This window comes from Aphelocoma coerulescens, chromosome 20, assembly GCF_041296385.1.
Source record: "Aphelocoma coerulescens isolate FSJ_1873_10779 chromosome 20, UR_Acoe_1.0, whole genome shotgun sequence".
NCBI lineage: Eukaryota > Metazoa > Chordata > Aves > Passeriformes > Corvidae > Aphelocoma > Aphelocoma coerulescens.
In genome coordinates, this window is record NC_091033.1 from 10,417,079 (window position 1) to 10,436,100 (window position 19,022).

The 19,022-nt window shown below is 43.9% G+C and overlaps 2 protein-coding genes across 5 annotated transcripts in view; one reads left to right on the top strand and one right to left on the bottom strand.

Moving 5' to 3' along the window:
• Positions 1 to 794: 794 nt before the first annotated feature.
• GID8 (GID complex subunit 8 homolog) lies at positions 795 to 8,267 on the bottom strand. Of its 2 annotated transcripts, none has more exons than XM_069034124.1 (5): positions 8,125 to 8,267; positions 6,825 to 6,954; positions 5,468 to 5,664; positions 4,780 to 4,977; positions 795 to 4,441 (listed from the first exon to the last, which is right to left on the bottom strand). In XM_069034124.1, exons 2-5 carry the CDS (start codon positions 6,940 to 6,942, stop codon positions 4,268 to 4,270), a joined length of 687 nt encoding a protein of 228 aa, XP_068890225.1. In that variant the 5' UTR covers positions 6,943 to 6,954; positions 8,125 to 8,267; the 3' UTR covers positions 795 to 4,267. The 2 variants fall into 2 exon arrangements, with proteins under 2 accessions (XP_068890225.1, XP_068890226.1); XM_069034125.1 differs by lacking the exon at positions 8,125 to 8,267 and adding an exon at positions 7,566 to 7,970.
• A 152-nt stretch (positions 8,268 to 8,419) lies between these two features.
• The window catches only part of DIDO1 (death inducer-obliterator 1), a 54,664-nt gene continuing 44,061 nt past the window's right edge, over positions 8,420 to 19,022 (top strand). For 2 of the 3 annotated variants that reach the window (XM_069034186.1, XM_069034188.1), the window contains exon 1: positions 14,359 to 14,453. The gene's annotated coding sequence lies outside the window, so the exon portion shown is untranslated. Of the gene's footprint in view, positions 8,854 to 10,088; positions 10,264 to 11,513; positions 11,646 to 14,358; positions 14,454 to 19,022 lie in introns of those variants that run through there. The other variant, XM_069034187.1, reaches the window with a different exon arrangement.

The following is a 19,022-nucleotide window of genomic DNA, read 5'->3' on the forward strand; positions in this document are numbered from 1 at the left end:
TCTTCACAGAATAAAGAAAACACGCGTGGGTTTCTACTGTTAAATAATCCAACTTGGAAAAATTACTAGGCAACAATACACTGAAAAATAGGCAATTTATCAGAGAAGTTGGCAAATTGAAACTGCTTGTAAATGAACAGCAACTTCCATGCAGAAATTCATCCAAGTGGGATAAGGAAGCAGGATATTGTTGGAATCCTCATGTAACATGAAGAGCATGACAGAACACGCAGGGCTTTGGGTCTGAGATGCCTGAAAGCATTAACACACAGCCCACCAGTGGTTTGACCAGCTTTGTATCTAACTCAATCAGATGAAGGCAGAAGCGGAGCAGAGAGGAATAGAAATAGTTTATAGCACCTGGAGGTGCCCATGGAGAAGTACAAATCCTTTTGAGGGCGCTGTTCATGAGCTTTGTGTTCTGTGTCTGCTCAGCTGAGCACACAAAGCACCAAGCAGGGCTGGGGACACCACTGCTCACACAGCAGCTATGAACCCTCCTTGTCCCCTTTTGTTAAGGACAGCAGAGCAGAAACAATTCCTGACATGACGTGGCTTCTGAAGGGAAGAGAGAGCTACAGTGCAGGTCAGAACCTGTAGCCTCAAGGTAGATTTAGGGCAAATAGGATTCCACATCCTGCTCTGTTCTGGCTCTCAAGGATGCTCTCAGCTGTGGCTGACAGCAGCAGCCCCATTTCCCGTGAAGACACAACACACAGGGATCCAACTCCATTTAATGAGCTTTGTAACCCACTTGGACACAAGGTGGTTTGAAATAAGTCGAACAACACTCAGCTAGTCAAGGATTCTTTTAAGTAATGCCTTTAAGCTTATACTCAAGCATACAAAGCATAAATTTTACAAATTAAAAACAATAAAATCACCCTGGAATAATGTAGTGGCTTTTCCTGTATTTACAAGGAGTGGAAAGGAAGCAGAATTCTTTTCAATTTTTCTTGCAATGTGGGTGGAAGAAGCTGAAAGTGTTTCAATGAAATCATCTTAAAGAGAGAGAGGTACTTCACCTGGCTCGAAGGTGTATGTTTGCCTCTTCAAAAGTCTTGAGAGGAAATGCTTTACTCAAAATTCTGCTGTTAAGTTTCTGTGCAGCAGCCTCTGCTTTTCCAGCTATATAAAATTAAACAGTTCCGTAAGTATTTCTCAATGTACCACCACAACGTCATCTTCAGGGAAGCCTGTGATCCCCCACCCTTCACAAATCCCTCCTTTGTACAACAGAAGCAGCCACAGCTCAGCTTAGATTTGACGGGCAGAAACAAAACACGGGAACAGCAAAGACAGGTACAGGGAGGTGATAGCTTTGGGAAAAGGAGGGAGATTTGTAACCTAATCAAAACACACTTGCTATGCAGCCTTTCTGCAGAGGTATAAGACAGGATATTTTACAATCCAGCTTCTCCACATCCATAGCATGAATGAAAAAATCCTATTTGCTTTTACCAAAGGCAAGGCTGGGGGAGGATGAGTGCACCACCTCTAATGACCAGATCTGTCTGCCAACGTTGAGTGTGGAACAAATCTTCTTACAAAAGTTATTTTCATAATGTTCTAAATTCAGTGGAACAAAATATGTATTTTTACACTAAAGCAAACTGATCAAAGTGGCATTTAATAGTATTTGTTAAAGTGGTTATCTAACAAAAATGGGTTAACAAAAGCCCATTCATTAGTAGTCACCAAATAAGACACCTCTCATGCATATGACAAAAATTCATTTGTGTACTGAGACGTCTGTTTACTGTGTACAATATTTCCATAAATTATAATATGTTTCACAGCCCCTACCATTCAAGAATATTTCAAACAGATTATATATTATATTTGTATAAGCAAACTATTTTATATACACTAATATAAAGATCCTTAGAAGTACCAATATCACTACCTTTATGCTTTCTCTAAAATGCATAGCTTTCGAATATCTTCTTGCAGTTACCAAAAACTTTACAGATTAAAGCTGCTTATCAATGTGGCATGTTCATAAAAACAAAGTGAAATAGTTCTAGACTAATTTTATATTAAACCCCTTAAAAAACGCGTTTATTTTTTAATGGAAAAAACCAACAAGCTAGTGGAAATTCAAGTAATCTATGCTCAATCATTGCTCAAATACTCTATGGAATTAAGGGAGCGTTCTAGGAGGACAGTGAACTTCTCACCCAGGGCTGTAATACTGCATTTCTCATGGAGAAAAATGCTCATCATGCCACAAAACCGCACCACTTTCCACTTCACCCGGGAGAAGCTTTACAGGAGATTCAACAACACAAGTGTCAGAACAGAGGAAAAGCGGATCAGTTCTACATGAAGAAATTAGAGCTATTCCAGTTTTGTTTCTGCAGTTTGTTATTAAACAAAGTTACATTAACCATACAGTTTCTCACAAACTAAAAGTTATACATGGTTTTCGGACATCAACCGACTTCAAAAAGAAAAAAAAATACTTAAAAAAACCCCAAAACAACCAAACCCACAACTGTTAAAAGTTTGGTGTTAGAATAACCAGTCTGGGTGAAGGAAAGCCAGACTGCTGCCGTAGTTAGGGGGCTACTGATAGCTTGTTTGTTATATATAAACTTGAAGACCTCCCTACCACAAATGCCTCAAAGTGAAGAACAGAACGATCAGTAAGAAATGGGAACAAATGATTTTGTTACATCCATCATCTCGCTTAACCTTGGCGCTCTGCATCTCTCACAGCTGCTTAACAAACAATGGCTTCCCCCCCCAAAATAGCTACACAAGCAAACAGTGTTCACAGTAATGCAATCAGTAACAGGTTTTGTTAGTTCCCCTAAGCCAGGTGTATCTGCAAAGCTTTATACAGTTCAATGCGTTAAGTATTCCAGTAAAATTAAGTGGAAACTAAGTTTCATTCTACAGGGTAATATCTACCATACAAGACTAGATTATGTACAGTATGGGACTGGTGTGACAACTGCCAGTGTCTCATGATGTTAAACTGTTTCACTCATCAGCTTGCTCTGTGCTCAGCAAAACTTGATATATAGACCTAAAAATCTAGAGATAGATTTGGCAAGATTAGTGCTTCCTACCACTGGGTGTAAACCAGTGTGCAGCGCTGCAATCGCTCAACCAGAACATCCCATACCCAGAAGATTACAATTTGTTGACTTGAAAGTCTGGACTTCACATGTAAAACATTAAAACTATAGTTCTAACTGGAGTGAGGACAGTCAGTAAACAAATACAGATGAGGATGAACTGCATCTCTTCAGAAAGGTATGGAAGAAGTGAGAAAATGCAAATTTCTGATTTTAGACAGCCCTGCTTTGCTTAGCTCAAGGCATAAAAACAGCCCAAGTAGCTCTAAAACTACAGTTCTTACTCAGCAAGCATGAAGGCAGATCCTGCACAAGATGATGCATCAGAGGCTTCAACAAGCATCTCTCCCCACCACTTGATCTCCTAGCACAAGTCTCTCAGCTTACAGACATCCAGTGGCCTTCAAAGCTGTAGCAGCCACCTGGAATTGCTGCAAATTTAACATAAAGGGGAAAAGGTCCCTGCTAAAAAACCCCCTCAAGTGCCGCTGGGGCCATTTTGGTCATTGGTGAATATTAAGAAAAAGCCTATTTCCATCAATACTCCTTCTGAAAAGATGGGTCACTGATCCATTATGAACATAGCTCTCACCATATAAAGCACCAAAAAGTCAAACAAGGAAGAAAACCAAACCAAACCAAAAGTCCTTAAATTATGATTTACAAGTTTGTACACTATTTCCTAAGCAAAAGGTTGACCTTACTGCAAAGTTTATAGATGAAAATTTGACCAGTTACTTTTAAGGGGAATGTGTATCTGGCTATAACTTAAAGGTAGAAAATATTCACTGTTCTATATACACATTTCAAACAGGAGACAGTTAAACTGAACAGTTGCCAATATAACTCCATATTAACTCACTGGCCACTAAACTAGGCATCAGCAGCCTTTAGAAAGCTTGAGTTCTGTACTTTTAAAAATGCTATTTTTCCTGTCCTGTTTAATTGTTTTTTTTAAAAATGTATTATAGTGCATAGCCTAAGTCAGACTTCCAAAGAGATACAGCGCCTTTCAATGCAGTTTTTGCAGCATTTAAAAGGGACTTTTCTCCCTTCAAATTAGATGTTCATTGAAAAATCTGAATCGAGTGCTGTACTGTAGTAAAAATATTTCAGTCACAGACTGATATAAATGTATACTGTGCAGTACTAAGATTGTTTGATGTCCATCTGCACACATTTTACTTGGGCTCTTCGATCGTCCCCTTGCTGAGGTCTGTCATTTTGGGGTATTTCACTTTCTTCTGGTCCAGCTCATTCTGAGCCCACAGTAGTAGTTTCAGTAATTTTGCCAACTTGGGTGTTGATTCACGATTTTCGTAGTCTAGAACAGCTTGATTAACCTCACTCCATACCTGGAAAAGAAAAACTGGAGTTCAGTGACAGTTTTCGTAAGATTAACACTGCTAAAGTCACATACACACTGGGAAGATCACACCTAGTGTGCTAATTCCTCACAAATGGCCAGGACAAAGCTCCACAGACTACAAGCCTGGAGAAAGCAATGAAGAGAGCCAAGTAGTTGAATACATTTGGAATATATTAACACCATTTAAAAAAATCTTGCTCAAGAAACACTTCTGTTCTTTTGCACATCACTATGTAAGTTTTTTCTAAGCATTTCAAAAATATTTAGATTTCATTTTCATAACATACATATAAAAGACATCGGTTCCCTTTGAGAAAGGACTACCTTCTGTCGCTGCATCATGTTCAGCAAGTCTCCAAATGGTGATTCTTCGGGATTATCAAAGGCAAGCAGAGCCAGCGTGCGCTCCATTTCTGTCAGGCATTCCCTGCTCTCCTCCCCTTGTTCTGCTAATTGGGTCTGAGCAAATTCCAGAGCTGCCTCTGTCTCACGCTGCCGAATCAGTTCAATCAAATGCTGTTGCTACACACGAAAGACACAGCAATATTAGCCCAACAAATTAATAAATCTCCACTATTTCAAGCCTGGAAGATTCAGACACTGGTGTGTAATTTGAGACAAACACTAATCTGTAATTTGACAGTTTGAGGTCAATTCTTCTCAATGTGTGAGACAAGGAGCAGCATCTTGGCTGCAAAATTTACCGAAAAGGGGAACTTGGTGCTTTAGAGTAACAGGGTTTGAGAAGATGGGTTACTAAAGGAATTCAGAAACTGGAAGCTGGTAACTCACAGCCCACTGCTGTTACAGGTTTTTATGTTAATAACTGTATAGGGTGTCTCCTGCACCATGCCACAAAGTTTCCCATTGCTACCAAAAAATGCCAAGAACACCCACAATTGCATCCACGTTCAGTCACAAACCTCCCAACATAATCTTAATTTCTTCACTACTTTTCCCACTCTCTCAGCAAACTCTAAGACAAAGATAAAAGTTTGCCACCTGTCCTTACCTGCAAATGAAAGTAGAGATATCTGTTGGTATCCAGCAGCTCTGGATGAAGGCTGTTTATCAATGCAATGGCTTCCTGGATCTGTCCTTTCAAGATCATCTCGCGGATTTTTATTCTTTCATCCAGAGTCTCTAAATCCACACTGGGTTCAATTCCAGACTCCATCCGAAATTTCTCTGCTGCTTCTTTAAAGCCCTCTGAAATAGGAACATTTTACCCATAGGATGTATTGTATGAAACACTTTAGAAGAAAACCCATCTGCTTAAATGAAAATATTTGAGTGATGCTTGTGCAATTTGGAGGTTTAAAGATTAACCCGAAATTGTGAAAAATTCCTCTCTATTTAAGTAGTTATTTATCCAACAGGCATTTAAGAGCAAATGCTTAATTCATTCTGAACTCATGTACTCTCATTCTCCAGGGATGCAACTTGCAGTCCAATACCTTTTAACTTGGAAGCCTGTTTTATACTTAAAAAAAGCACTGTGCTTGTTACAAATTGAGATTGTTAAAGTCACATTTTCAAAACGTGGGAGGTTTTGCTTCACCCTCCAGCCCCAGATCTGTTTACACAGATCCAGCAGTTTTTCTGAGAATACACAAGAATAAATAATTTTGCTTTCTTCTATAGTAGTTAAGGTTGTAACAGCTCTTTTAAATCCCAGGTCTTGCTTTCATAGACACAAAACTGATTTATACCACCCACTAAGATGCTCTGCCTTCAGCCCAGAGGCTTCACCCACACTCAGTGTAAACAGGGGTGTAGATGGCTACAAAGGCCTCCGCCCTAGCACAGCTTCCTGGGATGGCATGCACCTAATTGCTAGGAACAACTCCCGACGAGGTTTGGGTTGTTCCAAGCATAAAGTCAGGCCATGTGCTGAAGGGGTTAATATCCTGGTCTCAAATTATTTTGACAACAGTGCCCTTTCAGAGTTTATCTTTCTGCCCAGTTAAAAACTTGCTTCTGATAGTTGTTCTTGCAGCTTTCAGACTGTTATTTAACAACAGCAATTTATCTTGAGCTGTTTCAATGGCACAAAAAAGGACACCATGGAGAAGCAGGTCATGTTTACAGCGTTGCAGAAAACACTTTGCTTTCTCTATCTTTTAGCAGAAGAGTTCAGGCTCATAAATGCCATTCGTATTCCATGAGAACTGCTCAGTCTCTGATTCTTTGTCAGTCTGCAGCTAAGAGAACACCAGAGCAGTTGTTGGCTAAGACAAGCCAACAGCAATCACAAAGTCCTCACAGCCCTTAGTTCCACTCCATCCAGTTCCATATTTTACCCCAAACTGTCTGATAAAGTATGTGACACACATTAAGAGCCTCCAGACGTTACCACCCGTTTTTACCTGTGACAAGGTAGTTCATGATAAGGCGGTTCATGTCTGCTCTCTGGATATGTAAGTTATTAAGTTTTTCCATCCATTCATCTTTCGTGATTTCATCAGGTTTTTCTGCATAACTCATCCTGGACTCTAACTACAAAAGAAAAGCATCTCATTTAACATGATTCAAGAAAAAATAAGCTTAATGTGTGTAAGAACTGTGTTACTGCCATCTTTAGAGCTTCCTATGAGCTCTTTTAAATTCATAATCCAAAACTGACCCTTTTATCTTAAACCAGTTTTGCATTTTCCTCCTCATCCCTGCTCTCTTCCACATCTATTTGCCAGACTCTAAAGCTGCTTTCAGAAATCTCAGAATAAAAAATTCAAATACCATCTTCTTGTACTTACTCTTAAATCCACTCCATATAAATATTGCATAGAATTTACACAGGACATGCAGCATCACCGTGTGAAACCAGTGAATCAGAGTTTGACAGCCAGCCAGAAACACTGTGACAAACACTTATAGCAATGCCTACGTAAACAATATCTGCTTTAAATCTGCACCCAAACTTCGGACAGCTCCATATATTGCACAGCTACAAAACTGTCCATGATACATTACCCAGTGTACAACTCAAAGCCTTACACCAGCTCAGCTTCGCTGTCCCCAAAAGTTCTCCTGTCAGCGCTACTAAAACGTTATCTCCACTGTTTTTCTCGACAATATTTTTGTTCGGATTGGTAGGCAAAGCACTTTACCAAAGCCGCATTTAATGATTTCTACTTCCAAGTAACGACCACGGGGGCAACGAAAGGGGAGGACAGGCGACCACAACAACAGCAACCGGCACCGCCACCCCTGTCAAACATCACGAGAGGCAGCGCGACTCCTCATCGCCTCCTCATCGCGAGCCGCTTCCAACAGGTTCTCCCTTCTCTAACCCGCGGCCGAAGCCGCCCCGCACCCGGCAACTCCAACAACGGGAGCACAACCCGCCCGGGCCCCGATCGCTCCCGGCCCCGCGTTCCGCCGCTCCCAACGGCGCTGGGGGAACGGGGCTCCCGCCGGCCCGCGCTGCTGTTGCGGCCCGGCCCGGCCCGCTGCGAACCCGGCTTCCCCCGCCGCCCCGGCCCGGCCCTGCGCGGGCCACAGGGGCGCTGGGCCACGGGAGCGCTGGGCCCCGCTCGCCACAGGCCCGGCGCCTCCGCAGTGGCCGCGGCGGGCGAGCTCCGGCCGGGCCGGCGGGTCCGGGTTAGGGTGAGGGCCCCGCTCCCGCCGTGCCCCGAGGCCGGCGCGGCCCCCCCGCCGCCATCTTACCGCGCGCGCCCGGGGCCGCTCCGACGCACGAACGCGGGGCCTCCGCCGCCTCCGCCGGGCCGCAGGCGCGCGGGTCTCGCGAGAGCGGCGCTCGCGGCCAATCAGCGCGCGGGGAGCGGGCGAGAACACGCGACCGCGGAGCGGGGCCGGGGCAGCGCAGAGGCGGCGGGGGCGGCCATGGCGGGCGCGGGGCGCTGAGGGACGGGCCCGCCTCCTCCTGCCCGGCCCGCCCGCTCCCGCTCGGCCCGCCCGCTCCCGCTCGCTCCCGCTCGGCCCGCCCGCTCCCGCTCGGCTCACGGCACCGAGCGCCGCCCCGCCGCGAGCAGTTGAGGCAGAGATTGATCCGGGCCGTGCTCGGCGCGAGGGGCGCAGGAACCGCCGTGTGAGGCGGCGGCGGCGGCCTGTGCGCGGACACAGCGGGGTCGGTGGGAGCAGCAGTTTTGCAGGGAGTGGCCGTGGGAGCTGCGGCCCCGCCATCTGCCAGGCGAACGGGCAGGGCACAGCCTGCGATATCCGTGTGCGGGCCTTTTCACGTGTGTTGATCGGCTGGGCCGGGAAGTGTCCTGGCTGAGGATTGATGGTCTCTGTGAAAACGCGCAGTGGTTGCTGAGGCGTTGATGAACCCGCCGCGGGGTCTGTGAGTCACTGCAGAAAAGGCAGGAACACAATGTTGCCAAAATAGGTTGTTGCACTCGGTGAACAAGAGGCCAATCCACACACAGAGTCGAGGTATTTGATTTATTTACAATTCAGCGCAGAAATGGGTGCTACATGGGGAATCCACAAAGCCAGCATACCAACTATCAGAATTTCTTACTATTTATACATTTAGCAAACGAATTAGTGTTCATTGGCTTAAGTTGATTAATCCGCATGCTCAGTTTTTTCTTTAGGATACATCAGTGGTCACGATCTGCCCCTGCCCTAATTACCTTTAACCCAGTTGGAGCTGATTTCAGCACATTTGCTGAATTGGCTTTATCAGTATCTTCCTTATCTTGGAGTTCTGTTAGATAGTCTTGTGGCCCATGAATTCTGCATTCTTCGTGTCCACTGTCATTGGTACCTCCTTCTTCCCAAGCTTTGTTAACTTCCCAAAACTTCAAAGAATATCCTTCCTTCAGAAAATTTTACATATTCCATATTTTGCACCAAAACCTCGATTTGTACATTTAAAGGGAGAACAGGCTTAAAATACACACTTTTATGTGTGAAATGCTGCAAATGATACTCCTCCTTCATTCACACAGACTGGGAATATGGACACAGTCGTGCACTTTTCGCTCTTGTTTTTGTAACTGCAATAAAGCCCAGGCTCCAAAACTTACTTTCATTACAATTGTGCTTACATTGAAACAGAGAAAACCCACAATGTAATAAATAATTTATTAGAACCATAGAATATCCTGAGTTGGAAGAGACACACAAAGAACAAAGTCCAATCCCTAGCCCTGCACAGACAGCCGGACAATCCCACCCTCTTCCAAATATTCCTGGAGCTCTGGCAGCCTTGGGGCTGTGACCATTCCCTGGGGAGCCTGTTCAGTACTCGACCACCCTCTGAGTGAAGAACTTTTTCCTAAATCCACCCTGAACCTTCCCTGACAAAATTCCAGCCATTGCCTTGGGTCCTGTCAACTGGTCACCAGAAAGCAGAGATCTGTGCCTCAATTACTATTTTATTATTTTAATTATTATTTTAACTTAGTTCCCCAAACAAAGCTCCAAGTTTATAAACAATGCAGAATTCTGGACATAGAGCTTCAAATATTCAGTAATCCATGCTGTTAGTTGTAGCCAAAAAATAAGGAAAGCTACAGCCTGGCAAATATTCCTTTTGATTGGAGAGGGCTCTTCCTAGGCTTTGATCTAAAAACGAATCTCAATGAATTTGACTCATTAGGAAACATAAACATTCAGACTATTTTTGAACCTGTTGGCTTGTAAATCTGTCTCTGGCTTAGGTATCCTGTCCTGTTCTTGTCAGCTCCTCCCTAAGAGGTGGAGTTTCTCGGGAGACTTCCATAAAGTGGGAGAGAGAAAGAGGATGTCCTCTCTGTGAGGATTTCCTAAGGGAAATATGCTCTATGCAGAGAGGATTCAACAGAGGACAATCCATACCACAGCTGCTATTCACAGGTAAAGATTAAAGAACAGGTGTAATTGCTGTCTAATAAGTAAAATAATAAATTGAAATAATAAGGTAAAAATATGGGAGCCACTGTTTAGCAAAAGTTTGACTGTGTGGTGCTGACCCCTGGTTTTCAGAGGTTGGGATGGTTGACCAGCTGCAGCAGAAGTTTCCCTTTTCCCCTTCATTGTCCCTGAGCTAAAGAAAAGTAAAAATGGGCTAAAAGCAGCTGCAGAGCTGTGATTTTACTTGTCATGAAAAATAATTTGATGCGTTTTGTTATTTTTTTTAAATGTTTTTAAGAGTTGGTATTTTTTTCTGATCATAAAGATACAAAAAAGAAGTTTGTAATGATTCTATGCAGAATATCATGGCCAGCTGCATTTCAGCAGGAACCATAATGGTAAGAAAAGGAGGAATAGCTTCAAACTGATAGAGGGCAGGAACATCTTCCACTGGATGAGGTTGGTCCAAGCCCCATCCAACCCAGCCTGGAACACTATCAGGGGTGGAAATCTTGATCCATGCCTTTTTTTCCCCTACTAATGCTCCGAGTACAATGAAAATTCTGCATGTATGGGGAATTACGCAGTATCTTGAGTAATAAATGATACATATTTTATACTTCAGGAAGATAGAAAGCTGTGCAACAATTCAGGGGAAAAGGTTTCCTCCATAATTCTCTCTTTTCCTAGCACTAAATGCTGACTTCTGTCAAAAACTCTTAATATTCTCCCAAAAGTTGGAACAAAACCTTTCTTTCATTGCTGAGGGAAAACTTTGCAGGATACTCCTGTGACTCCCAAGTTGGATTAAAATGCATGACTACTTTGCTCTTGGGAAATTATCCCAAAATACGACTTCCATATGCCACAGTCTTACAAGAATCTTACAGTAATGAGGGCAGGAGTAACATGGAAAGTTGGATTCTTTGGGGGCAAGATGACAAAACTGAGATTAAAAGAAACATAATAACTCTAAGTACAGTTTATAGATTTTTTACATGAATTAGAATTTGTTAAATCCTAATTTCAAAAAGGTGTTTCGATGACGAATATTTGGAGTTACGTGGAGCAAATTCCAAACCAAAGTCACTCATTCCAAGAGAAGTCACAAAAATGCTTCTATTGAAGGGATTTATCTGGAACTGGAGGGGGGAAAAATTCTGCAAGTTTGTGCCAGCTGGTAGAGAAGGGGTTTACTTTATTTATGTGAATGTGATTAACCCTCATTAAAGTATTTCTCTGTGTTCATGTAGTCTTTTTGGAAAATAAGTATCAGGAGCCTTGGAGCATCAAGAATCCTGAAGAGGCATTACCTTGACACCTGATGTGTCTATTTTGTGATGTGCAGAGCTCTGAGGACAGAGGCTTTTTTCCACTAAAAAAAGGTAAAGTTGGAGCATAGCCAACAGAAATTAGTCTCTTCTGACTTAAATGTGTTAATTATCTGTTAAATACAACAAAATCACCAGAGACCGAGGAGGGAGGAGGACTTGCTCATTTGCTTTCATCCCTGCTCTTTTCATGGGCTAACTCTTATCTCCAGTTTTTCTTGGCTGCTGCAATTGGCTCATTCAGAACAATCGGTGAGGGAAAACTGAGGGAAAGAATGAACATAAAATAAGTGTTGTATTTATATTTAAGGGCTTTGCATCTTCAAACAGCGGTTAAGGGAAAGGTGGGTGAGAAGTGACATCCCAGATCTGGGGATATTGTCTCTGTCCCACACAATAGTGATGTGTTAGTGTCTGTCACAAGGTTTTATGGGTCACATGTAACAACCCTTGTGTGAGACACTACAAATATAAGTGAGGCCAATTTTAGGAACCCAAAGTTTTAAAAAAACCAATTAATTATGGAAGCCCAAAGGATAAATAAGTAAAGATGTATCAGCTGCAGGAGAAAATCAGTGCACTGACCACACAAAAGGTTTTGGAAGGAAGTGGAAAGTTTTGAGGAGAGGTAGTGCTGAGGGATTTGTAGGTATCTGTCCTGGGGACAGTATCTCAGCATAAACTTCTCTGGTGTCTAAGAAGGAGAGACAGGTAAGGTGCTTTTTAGACTGTTTTAGAAGCTGATTGGTGGTTATTACTAGGATTTCCCAGCAGAGTTTTCATTTCAAACCAAATTACCAGCATGTAACAGGAGAGGAGGCTTGAAGTGAAACAAAACTCACATTATAACCAAAAAAAGCTCCTCCTGCTTTGCTGCCAGGATGATGTAGATTCAGACCAGTAACACAGGAGTAAATTTCCCAAATTAAAGGAAATTAGGCTTTAACAGGAAAAGAATTAGGAAGACAACAAGGTAGGGAAAGAACTGAGGTGTTGATGATGAACATGACACATGTTTAGTCAGCAAAGGTAGATCTTCTGGCTTTAACACAAAGGTGTAGAGGTTTTGTGGTTGAAAGTGTAGTGTGCTCAGGTGGCACTCACTGGGTGTGCACATTGCACCACCATTATGTTAAAGTGGTGCAAGCCTCTTACTAAATGTGTGTAAGAGGAATTTAATACCTGTTTCACGGCAGGATTCCTTATGGCAGGCATCCCCTGTTCACTGCTGCTGTGCAATTCCTTGTTCTGCGTGTTCCCTTTCTGTTGGTGTGTAATTCCTGGGTTTGAGCACTCCCTAGACACTAAATTTATCCATTAAAGCATGTTATTAGCTTTTCCTAGAGCATAAATCACAGTGCAGTTTGATCTACCAAACCCTAAAGTATTTTCCCTCCATGTTATGTCATTTATAGCAGCTCTGTAGCTGCAGAACAAAATCTGAATTCCTGCTTTACCGTAATTGTGGTGTTTTGTACTTTTGCACAGGAACCTTTTGTGGTTTTTTACCTCTTGGTGTTCCTGGGTGAAGTATTAAAACTGCTCAGTTTTACAGCTGGAGAAAGAAGCTGACTATGCTAATAGCAGCTTTTCCAACATTCTCCTGAGCTTTTGCCACCAGAAGTCTCATGAATATCCTCCTAAAAGATGTAATCAAATTACTTGACAGAATCCTGTAATTCTGTACAATCATTCCTAAGCAGTTTGTTGGGGTTTTTTTCTTCACATTTTCATTCCTTAATCTTAGTAAACACTCTAACTGTCTGGAGTCCACCTGAACTCCATGTTATCAACCCATGAGGAAAAATGTGCATGATCAGGGTAATCAAAGTGCCAAACCTCACACATCTAAAGGCTCTTCAGGTGCCCAGGTCAGGGGTCTCTGTATGGTGTTGGGGGTGTCCTGTACTTCTTGGGATCCCTCAGTGACTGTGAGGTGTGGATGTATCTGGGTGCCACTGTCTCAAAAAGTGACAGAAGGAACAAAACACATAAATGGACGTTAACTCTCTGTAGCTGTTTGTAGCAGTTTGGATCCTGGAGTGGTTTTTGAGTAGCTTAACCACTGATAAAGGGCGTTTCCTGTGGAGGCTCCATGTGTTGGATGGGCAGATTCAGTCAGCACTCCGTAACTTGGAGCCAGAGGAAAGCATCACAACAGCAATTTGCCAAACAGTGTGAGTAGAATAGAAAAACCAACCAAGTCCCAGTGGAATGCGCACAGGTGGGGAGCACAGCTGCTGTGAGCAGGTGGTTGTGCAGCAGCAGCCTGGCTCCTCTGCCATGTTCCTCCGGTGTCCTTCCACGCTCACGAATCATGGCTAAAGCTGCCGTTCCCGGGATCAGCCTGGGTTTGCAAGCGGAGAAACCGGAGAGGGCCTGAGGGAGCCCCGAGGGGCGCGGGGAGGGGGCGCAGGGAGTGAGCGCAGAAGGAGCATAGCCGCCGCGCTGTCCGGGGAGCGGCCGCCGCGGCGCCGAGGGCTCTCGCCGTGAGCAGCGGCCGCCGCGGCGCCGAGGGCTCTCGCCGTGAGCAGCGGCCGCCATAGCGCCGAGGGCTCTCGCCGTGAGCAGCGGCCGCCGCGGCGCCGAGGGCTCTCGCCGTGAGCAGCGGCCGCCATAGCGCTGAGGGCGCTGAGGGGCGGGGCCGCCGCTCTCCCGCCCAGCGCCCGCCGGGTCCTCCGGGAGCCGCGCGCCAAGGGCGGCGCTCTGGCCCCGGTGCCGCCATCTCGGTGTCGATGGTGGCGGGGGCGGGGCGGGGCGGGGCAGCTCCGCCCAGCGCTGCCGCGGAGCGAGGAGGAAATGGCGGCGCGGCGCGGCTGAGACCCTCGGCGGCCGCGGCGAGAGCCCCCTTCTCTGCCCGCGGTGAGTGTGGGAGGCGGGTGGGGGAGCACCGGGGCGGGAGGAGAGTGGGAGCGGGGCCGCCGCTGCGGCGGGGAGGTCGCGGGAAAGGCGGCCCAGCCGCCTTTGGGCTCGCTATAAAATGGAGGCGGGCGGGCGGCCGGAGTGGCTCGGGTGGGGGGGGGGGGCGGTTCCCCGGGGAGCAGCGGGGCGCGGGTACAGCCCGGTCCGGCCCGGTCCGGAGGAGGCGGCGGCTCCGTGCGGGCCCCCGGAGGAAGCTTTTGGCTCCCGCCGCGGCGGGGCTGGAGCGGAACGGCCGCTCCCCGGGCGGAGCGGGCTGAAGGCGGCTCCTCCATCTTGGGGGGAAGGAGAGGCGAGGAGAGGCCGGGTGTGCTCGGAGCCCGTCGCCGTCATGGCCACGCTGACGCCGGGAAGCTGCTTCGTGACGGCACCACCGACTGTACCCACCGGCCCCGGGCCTGCGCCGGGGGTGCCTGGGGCGGGGGAGCGCCCTTGGGGACACACAAACCCAACCGAGCGCAACCGAAATCGTTCCGGCTTCGGCAGGGGGGACGGAAACTTCCCTGCCTTGGGGAAATGTTGTTTTTCTCCGGGCAAAGGAGGGGATCTCCTTATTGGTGAGTTAAACACGGGGAGTTGAACTTCATCATGTTCTGCTGACTGTTTTGTAGGGAGAAAAACCCGAATATTTAGACAGTAGGAATTATTGGCCGGCTTTAAATATTTAATAAATTCCTTTCCAGTAACTGTTCCTTATCCCTGGCACTAATGTACTTAAACGGTACTAATGTACTTAAATGCTGTCTTTTGGAGGTGATGATAGTTTGGAGTGGTTTGTCTGGCTTACCAAAACCAATTTTTGGTGGCAACCAAATTTTGTTTCATACATAGTTTTCAGTTTATACCTCCAAGCGGCAGCGCATGTTTCAGTTGTGATTATGAAAAATCTAACTATTTTAGCTTGTTGTTTTTAACTTGGAAACAATGTTACAATCTCGTAATGTATTGTAAAATGAATGTGTATTACACTCGCCCTGCAGTTTTTATCTTCAGTAATTTGAAACCGTATAACGTGCTCTTTTTCTTGCATGAGCTTTCATGGGTTTTCCTTCCAGGAACTTCAGGGAGGAATAAAAATGCTGATTCCTTTTTATTTAACTCAGAAGAATGTATTTAGCATTTCTAAATCCCCTGGGTTTTTTGTTTGGTTGGTTTTTTTTTCCCCCTGGATAATAGAGTTGAGATTTTTTTCAGAAATAGCTCTTTTGAATACTTAGTAATCACAATTGTGTTTAACTGAATTCTTTGGCAGGTGATATTAAAACTATATTTTGCCGTATTTTATGAGAACTTTTTCACTGTTTGCTTCTTTATGTATTTTCCTCAGTTTTCTTTTAAGGGGTAATTTGAATTAGTTTAGTGCTGCTTCTACAGACAAAATTTGCCAGGTGTTTAACCAATTTGATTGCTGGTCAATGAAAAATGAAATGTAGTTACTGTCCAAGTGTACCATATACTGTGTTAATTGTAGTAGATATTCTGGGTTGTGCTCCACTTTTATGTGTGCCAGCTGCTTGTTATCGTTCCTTGACATTTAGAACTTTCTATAGGAATAAATATAGAAGTAAGCTCAAAATAGCTGTTCAGTTAGGCCTTAAATTTTTTTCATTTGACAGTTCTAGAAACATGTCAGGCATAAAGATGTTTTAATGCACTTGGGTGAAAGAGTGAAGCCTCACGTTGGCCTTCAGCCTCCATTGAGAGTGCTTGACTCCAATGATTTGAAAATCAAATCATTGGTGTTTTCAAGACCAGCATTTAAATCTTTATTTTTTACAAAGTTTTTGTGCTTTTTGTTTCTATAAGGGATATTTTCTGTTGGTATGCAAATGAAGGTTTTGCTGTGTTGCAAATATATGTACAGTGCAAAAATACCTACAATTTTAAAAACTGTTGAAATAGGAAATAATAATATAAACTAATATCTGTTCACACCGTGCTTCAGAGGGTGTTTTCATATAATTAAAATATATATTTTGCATTAAAAAAACCAAGTAATACTGAAACCCCCCAAAGCAATGCAAATAGAATCAAATGTAGGTTAGTAGATAAAATTGAATAAATATTTTTTCAGTGTCTAGTGGACTCCCCAAAGCCAGTGTTTGTTCTGCTTAATCCAGCTTCACTACTAAGATTTTCTGGCAGTTGATCACATTATTTGTTTCTGGTTTAAGATAGTAATTGTCTTTATAGCTGTAATTTAACAACTGTGGGATTTTAATTCCGTACAGCCTGAAACTTTAAGCTGGAGGTATTTGTGGGAAGAGGAAGAACAAGGATTAGAGGGGGTTGGGCTGAGAGTTACGAAATGTAACTGATAGAAGTAGGAGAAGGGCCTGGACTGGGCAGGAGAGGGATTACATGGCTTTAGTGGTGTCTTTGCACCAGTTTTATTCTCTGGTTCACTTTCTGCCTTGTGTCTCTTGTGCCACAAGTAGTAGGGCAGTGGTAGGAGATTTGAGGAGAGGATTTTAATAGAAGGGAGATTTCCCCAGTTTATGCAAAAGCTGGTTCCTCTTTGTGTGTGCAGTCAGGCCTGACTTCTCAGCTCTCAGTTAAAGCTTGGAGGGTTCACTGCTGGGAAGTTTTTATCTAACACAGTTTCTGAAATAAGTGGGTATTCCACAGGTGTTATTGATGCTGGTCTCAGGAGCACTGATAGACTTTGAGTGTAAAAAACTTACATTTCCAGTTAGGCAGCTCAAATGCACAGATTTAATGTGCATTATGTGTGTTCTCCCAGTAAACTCTAATCAAAACTGGAAACTCAACTGTGTTTACTGCATCCTTAATAACATAATCAGCGTGCTGTAATTACTACCAAATTTGGAAGAAGTTCATTTCTGTTTACTTCATTTAATGAAGCTGTTTTGATGAAATAAGAATAAAAATGATAGCTATTTTCAGAGGTTATATTTTGGCTTACTTTCTACAAATGAAATAAGGGAAAAAATTGTAAAACCACGTGATTTTGTTTTATTCAACAGCTGTACTGGTAGGGTCAGAAATTATAGATTATTCATAAATAAACAAGATGTGGGATTGTGAAAGGTTAGACTTCAGGATTCTCTGATTTAGCTGTTGGATTTACAGCTGAATGTTCCTAACGGCTCTGATAAAGAACTGCTAATTTCCGTGATGTCCTGGTGGAGGAATGCCAGAGGGTGTGAATTGCCTTCCCAAAGCAGTGGTTCCTGGGCAAGTTGCTGAAGAGATCAAGTTCAGTAGCAGAAATTGAACATTAGGCAAATAAATAGTATGTATTTGCAAAATATTTTCATTCCAGATGATGGAACAGGAGTGCTAAAGATCCTGAGTGATACCCAGGCAGTGTTTGTAATTGATACTTCTGTTGACTAAACTTTCAGCCATGACTTGTAAAATTGGCTATTGCTGGAGCCTTTAGAAGGTTTCTTGTACAGAGATGATTGTGCTTGGGCTTTTAATCTAAGCATTTGACCACCTAAAGTTGTGGTTACTGTTTCTTAATCTGTATAAAAGGCAACAGGGAAACAGCAGAGCTCTCTACACTGCTTTGATTTTGCTCACAGCTTTCCTTAATGGGCAAAATCTGTTTGTTATCTGAGTTTTGCTCATGCTGGTCAGACCCTGAAAGCAGAAGTAAACCTGACCCAAAAATTCAATTTTTTGGGGGATGAATTTTCATTTTTAGGGCAAATATGGGATTATCTTACTCAGAAGACTGTGACTAAAGGCTTCAGAAGGTGTTGTAGGAGGAGTGAAATGCCAAATGTCAGTCTGCTACTAAGTCAGTATCTGCCTAGGCTGTTAACCACCCATGGAGTTCTGACTAGAAAATAAAAATGACGTGTATGTAATACTTTTCTTCCCACCTAAAATGAATGTTTTCATAAATGCAGAAAACACTACAGTCAATATGAATTTTGTTTCCCAAACACGGTTATGGGCTTTTACAGCTTGGAGGATGTACACAGTGTAAGTGCCTTGTGTTAGGGGTTACCGAAGTTCATCAGTGCTGTTGTCACAGTTCTGTCCCCAGCTGCTGACACAGAGCTGTGCTGGCAAAGCCCCTCCTGCCTACACACCTATCTTAGAATCTCTTTGCCAATGTAACTACTTCTTCCAAGGAATTTGATTGAACTTTCAAAGTCTTTTCCCCCCCTCTGCGGTGGACTGCTTCCCTGCGTGGTGGGGCCCATGATAGAGCTGAGGTTAAGTGTGCAGCTGCACTGAGAACCCACAGCTCACCTGCCCCGCCCTGCAAACAGCGCAGACAGGTAAAAGTACAGTTTTGCATATCTAATTACACCAATATGAGGCACTCGTGCCAGCACAGTTCTGTTGATTAGGGATTGTAGCCCTCACTATTCCTGACTTGTGCAATTGTGACAGGCAACATCTGTAGTACAGATAGGATCTGTTATTAAATTGGATCTTTGTGTTTGACAGATATCTGATGGGCTTGCTGCTAAAGTGCTTTGAGTATTTCTATGAAAAATTGCTATTTAGCTGAATTTAATTGTGAGAACT

Excerpts from the sequence above, each read along its gene's own strand:
- GID8 (XM_069034124.1), bottom strand. The coding sequence starts at position 6,942 with ATGAGTTATGCAGAAAAACCTGATGAAATCACGAAAGATGAATGGATG. Across the intron at positions 4,978-5,467 it reads ATCTCTACTTTCATTTGCAG|CAACAGCATTTGATTGAACT; the intron begins GTAAGGACAGGT and ends TTTCGTGTGTAG. Across the intron at positions 4,442-4,779 it reads ACATGATGCAGCGACAGAAG|GTATGGAGTGAGGTTAATCA; the intron begins GTAGTCCTTTCT and ends TTTCTTTTCCAG.